This window comes from Oncorhynchus masou, chromosome 28 (genome assembly GCF_036934945.1).
Source record: "Oncorhynchus masou masou isolate Uvic2021 chromosome 28, UVic_Omas_1.1, whole genome shotgun sequence".
Lineage (NCBI taxonomy): Eukaryota > Metazoa > Chordata > Actinopteri > Salmoniformes > Salmonidae > Oncorhynchus > Oncorhynchus masou.
In genome coordinates this window covers 76,845,132-76,850,442 of record NC_088239.1, presented here as the reverse complement: position 1 = coordinate 76,850,442, position 5,311 = coordinate 76,845,132, and the positions used below count along the sequence as shown (strand labels likewise).

The window sequence follows — 5,311 nt, the reverse complement described above, 5'->3', positions numbered from 1 at the left end:
TAGGGTAAACAGTGGTATTAGAAATACATTGTATGCAGTTTGTTATAGTATGAAAGAAAATGTACAACACAGTCATGTTATTGCAGTGTGCCTGGGTAATGGAATTCTTATCACACAGATGGATATTTAAATCAAACGAAAAAGGCACGACTAAATTTCTCAAGTTGACTTTTAAAACAAGCACCACTAAGAAAAGCATTATCCAACAATGGAGTTACACTGAATATCCAACAAACGCTTCACATTGTACAAATCCAATGCACTAAACCACTTTGAAAATGTCAACATGGAACTCTCATGGGGATGGTTGGTCAGTCTATGAAAAACCTAGGACACAGTCATAATGTATTTCATTGTAAAGTAGTACTGTGTTAAGGCAACTCCCCGTCTCTGAGCTGCTTGAAGAACCCTGTCCGAAGTGTAAAGGTCCCGATACATAGTAATACAGGGGAAATATCTACAGCTGTGGAGCCTGACATGACCACCCAGTTTCTCGAGAGTTCCGTCTTCATTCAGCCACCCTCCCCGTCATCGTATTTCCTTCAAGAGAGAATCCATGGCAGGGTTGGAACTAACACCAACCGCTGCCTTTGCCCTCTGAACTGGGCCTTCCATCCCCTTGTATGCATAGCAGCGTTTCAGTTGGTGAAACCATCTCCAATAGTCTTTCTGAAAGCATGTTGCATGATGTTTGATTATGAGAGCATGTGTCGAGAAAGGTAGAAAAAACATTAACACTTTGGTCCATGCATTCTCTAACTTGGCTATGGGTTTCAAGTCAGAGCACCCCGTTTACATGGCAGTTGATAACCTAGCCATCGTAGGTTTCACCTCTAGTGGTGTTTTCCTTCCACAGAACCAAGTGAATGCTATGATCGGGCATGCTGGTGGCGAACACGAGGCCAGAGTCATTTCTCCCATCCAGCCCATTGAGCCAGGAGGTGACTCCCGGCAGGAAGCTGGAGCCTCGTTTGGACTTTCTGTAGGCGGGCAGGGGCCAGCGGCCAGTTATTTTTTCTGTCCTCAGATCCATGACATACAGGAAGTCTGTGTCAAAGAGGAGCGAGAACACCTCACCAAAGCTGAGCAGGGAGAGGTTGGCAGGGTCCTGTGTTTTAATGACCCTGGAAAGAAGCACAAGGAGATTCAGTAACTGATTGTTGACAGGTAAAGTTCCGTTACATTCTATTGCTGGCAGGTAAAGTTCCATTACATTCTATTGCTGGCAGGTAAAGTTCCGTTGCATTCTATATGAATACCCACACAAGTCATTTTGTTCGCAACCACAGATATTCTCATTGATATACTTATTCTGATTGCAGCGGTCTCTAGTTCTTTGTCTTATTAATAAAACTTGTTCCTGGTTAGTGGCAACTTGCACTGACCTGCTGAGGCCGTCAGCTTCTCATCAGGTTAAGATTGACATCTATTGGTCATATTTAAAGGGTAAAATGTGTCTACTGCTCCATGAATGTCATTTAAACAAGAGGGAATCAAAATCATTGTGTCAAACGCTTGGAGGCCTTTTTTACCACCAGAATATTGCAACATTTGAATAACTACACACACTACAAAATGTATAATACCACCATACCTGTATGTGTGTGTGTGTGCGCGTGTGCTAGAGCATGTGTGCACATGTACCTTTGTGTCTTTACAGTCCACGCTGATCCATAAGGTGTATTTACCTTTTTTTATTATCTGATTTTACTACTTGCATCAGTTACTTGATGTGGAATAGAGTTCCATGTAGTCATGGCTTTATGTGTTACTTTGCACCTTCCATGATCTGTTCTGACTTTGGGATTGTGAATGTCTTGTGGGGTATGCATGGGTGTCTCAGCTGTGTGCTAATAGTTTAAACAGACATCTCAGTACATTCCGCTTGTCAACACTGACAAAAACAAGTAGTGATGAAGTTAATCTCTTCCACTTTGAGTCATGAAGGATTGACATGCATGTCAAATCAAATTTATTTGTCACATATACAAGGTTAGCAGATGTTAATGCGAGTGTAGAGAAATGCTTGTGCTTCTAGTTCCGACAATGCAGTAATAACCAACAAGTAATCTAACTAACAATTCCTAAACTACTGTCTTATACACAGTGTAAGGGGATAAAGAATATGTACATAAGGATATATGAATGAGTGATGGTACAGAGCAGCATAGGCAAGATACAGTAGATGGTATCGAGTACAGTATATACATATGAGATGTGTATGTAAACAAAGTGGCATAGTTAAAGTGGCAAGTGATACATGTATTACATAAGGATGCAGTCGATGATATAGAGTACAGTATAGGTATGCATATGAGAAGAATAATGTAGGGTAAGTAACATTATATAAGGTAGCATTGTTTAAAGTGGCTAGTGATATATTTACATCATTTCCCATCAATTCCCATTATTAAAGTGGCTGGAGTTGAGTCAGCGTCAGTGTGTTGGCAGCAGCCACTCAATGTTAGTGGTGGCTGTTTAACAGTCTGATGGCCTTGAGATAGAAGCTGTTTTTCAGTCTCTCGGTCCCAGCTTTGATGCACCTGTACTGACCTCGCCTTCTGGATGATAGCGGGGTGAACAGGCAGTGGCTCAGGTGGTTGATGTCCTTGATGATCTTTATGGCCTTCCTGTAACATCGGGTGGTGTAGGTGTCCTGGAGGGCAGGTAGTTTGCCCCCGGTGATGCGTTGTGCAGACCTCACTACCCTCTGGAGAGCCTTACGGTTGAGGGCGGAGCAGTTGCCGTACCAGGCGGTGATACAACCCGCCAGGATGCTCTCGATTGTGCATCTGTAGAGGTTTGTGAGTGTTTTTGGTGACAAGCCACATTTCTTCCGCCTCCTGAGGTTGAAGAGGCGCTGCTGCGCCTTCTTCACGATGCTGTCTGTGTGAGTGGACCAATTCAGTTTGTCTGTGATGTGTATGCCGAGGAACTTAAAACTTGCTACTCTCTCCACTACTGTTCCATCGATGTGGATAGGAGGGTGTTCCCTCTGCTGTTTCCTGAAGTCCACAATCATCTCCTTAGTTTTGTTGACGTTGAGTGTGAGGTTATTTTCCTGACACCACACTCCGAGGGCCCTCACCTCCTCCCTGTAGGCTGTCTCGTTGTTGTTGGTAATCAAGCCTACCACTGTTGTGTCGTCCGCAAACTTTGATGATTGAGTTGGAGGCGTGCGTGGCCACTCAGTCGTGGGTGAACAGGGAGTACAGGAAAGGGCTCAGAACGCACCCTTGTGGGGCCCCAGTGTTGAGGATCAGCGGGGAGGAGATGTTACCTACCCTCACCACCTGGGGGCGGCCCGTCAGGAAGTCCAGTACCCAGTTGCACAGGGCGGGGTCGAGACCCAGGGTCTCGAGCTTGATGACGAGCTTGGAGGGTACTATGGTGTTGAATGCCGAGCTGTAGTCGATGAACAGCATTCTCACATAGGTATTCCTCTTGTCCAGATGGGTTAGTCGTTTAGCTCAGTTACCTTAGCTTTCTTGGTTATTGGTTTCTTGGTTATTTAGTCTGCCTGGGAGCAAGACATCCTGGTCCGTGACTGGGCTGGATTTCTTCCTGTAGTCCGTGATTGACTGTAGACCCTGCCACATGCCTCGTGTCTGAGCCGTTGAATTGAGATTCTACTTTGTCTCTGTACTGACGCTTAGCTTGTTTGATAGCCTTACGGAGGGAATAGCTGCACCGTTTGTATTCAGTCATGTTACCAGACACCTTGCCCTGATTGAAAGCAGTGGTTCGCGCTTTCAGTTTCACGCGAATGCTGCCATCAATCCACGGTTTCTGGTTAGGGAATGTTAATCGTTGCTATGGGAACGACATCTTCAACGCACGTTCTAATGAACTCGCACACCGAATCAGCGTATTCGTCAATGTTGTTATCTGACGCAATACGAAACATGTCCCAGTCCACGTGATGGAAGCAGTCTTGGAGTGTGGAGTCAGCTTGGTCGGACCAGCGTTGGACAGACCTCAGCATGGGAGCTTCTTTTTTTAGTTTTTGTCTGTTGGCAGGTATCAGCAAAATGGAGTCGTGGTCAGCTTTTCCGAAAGGGCGGCGGGGCAGGGCCTTATATGCGTCGCGGAAGTTAGAGTAACAGTGATCCAAGGTTTTTCCGCCCCTGGTTGCACAATCGATATGCTGATAAAATTTAGGGAGTCTTGTTTTCAGATTAGCCTTGTTAAAATCCCCAGCAACAATGAATGCAGCCTCCGGATAAATGGTTTCCAGTTTGCAAAGAGTTAAATAAAGTTCGTTCAGAGCCATCGATGTGTCTGCTTGGGGGGGATATATACGGCTGTGATTATAATCGAAGAGAATTCTCTTGGTAGATAATGCGGTCTACATTTGATTGTGAGGAATTCTAAATCAGGTGAACAGAAGGATTTGAGTTCCTGTATGTTTCTTTCATCGCACCATGCCTCATAGCCATAAGGCATACACCCCCACCCCTCTTCTTACCAGAAAGGTGTTTGTTTCTGTCGGCGCGATGCGTGGAGAAACCCGGTGGCTGCACCGCTTCGGATAGCGTCTCTCCAGTGAGCCATGTTTCCGTGAAGCACAGAACGTTACAGTCTCTGATGTCCCTCTGGAATGCTACCCTTGCTCGGATTTCATCAACCTTGTTGTCAAGAGACTGGACATTGGCAAGAAGAATGCTAGGAAGTGGGGCACGATGTGCCCGTCTCCGTAGTCTGACCAGAAGACCGCCTCGTTTCCCTCTTTTTCTGAGTCGTTTTTTTGGGTCGCTGCATGCGATCCATTCCGTTGTCCTGTTTGTAAGGCAGAACACAGGATCCGCGTCGCGAAGAACATATTCTTGGTCGTACTGATGGTGAGTTGACGCTGATCTTATATACAGTAGTTCTTCTCGACTGTATGTAATGAAACCTAAGATGACCTGGGGTACTAATGTAAGAAATAACACGTAAAAAAAAAAAAAACTGCATAGTTTCCTAGGAACGCGAAGCGAGGCGGCCATCTCTGTCGGCGCCGGAAGTAACCATCAATAATGTTTTCCCTCCATGTACATTTAAGGGTCAGCCGTGCTGCCCTGTTCTGAGCCAATTGTAATTTTCCTAAGTCCCTCTTTGTGACACCTGACCACAGTACGAACAGTAGTCCAGGTGTGACAAACTAGGGCCTGTAGGACCTGCCTTGTTGATAGTTAAGGTAGAGAAGCGCTTTATTATGGACAGACTTCTCCCCATCTTAACTACTGTTGTATCAATATGTTTTTGGACCATGACAGTTTACAATCCAGGGTTACTCCAAGCAGTTTAGCAACATCAACTTACACAATTT

General features: G+C 45.3%; 1 protein-coding gene across 4 annotated transcripts in view; it reads right to left on the bottom strand.

The window, feature by feature from the left end:
- LOC135518323 (F-box/WD repeat-containing protein 2-like) overlaps positions 1 to 5,311 on the bottom strand; it is a 24,702-nt gene continuing 19,391 nt past the window's right edge. For all 4 annotated transcript variants that reach the window (XM_064943416.1, XM_064943417.1, XM_064943414.1 and 1 more), the window contains one exon: positions 1 to 1,124. In XM_064943416.1, the coding sequence (XP_064799488.1) occupies positions 812 to 1,124 (313 nt within the window). In that variant the 3' untranslated portion in view covers positions 1 to 811. The remainder of the gene's footprint in view (positions 1,125 to 5,311) is intronic.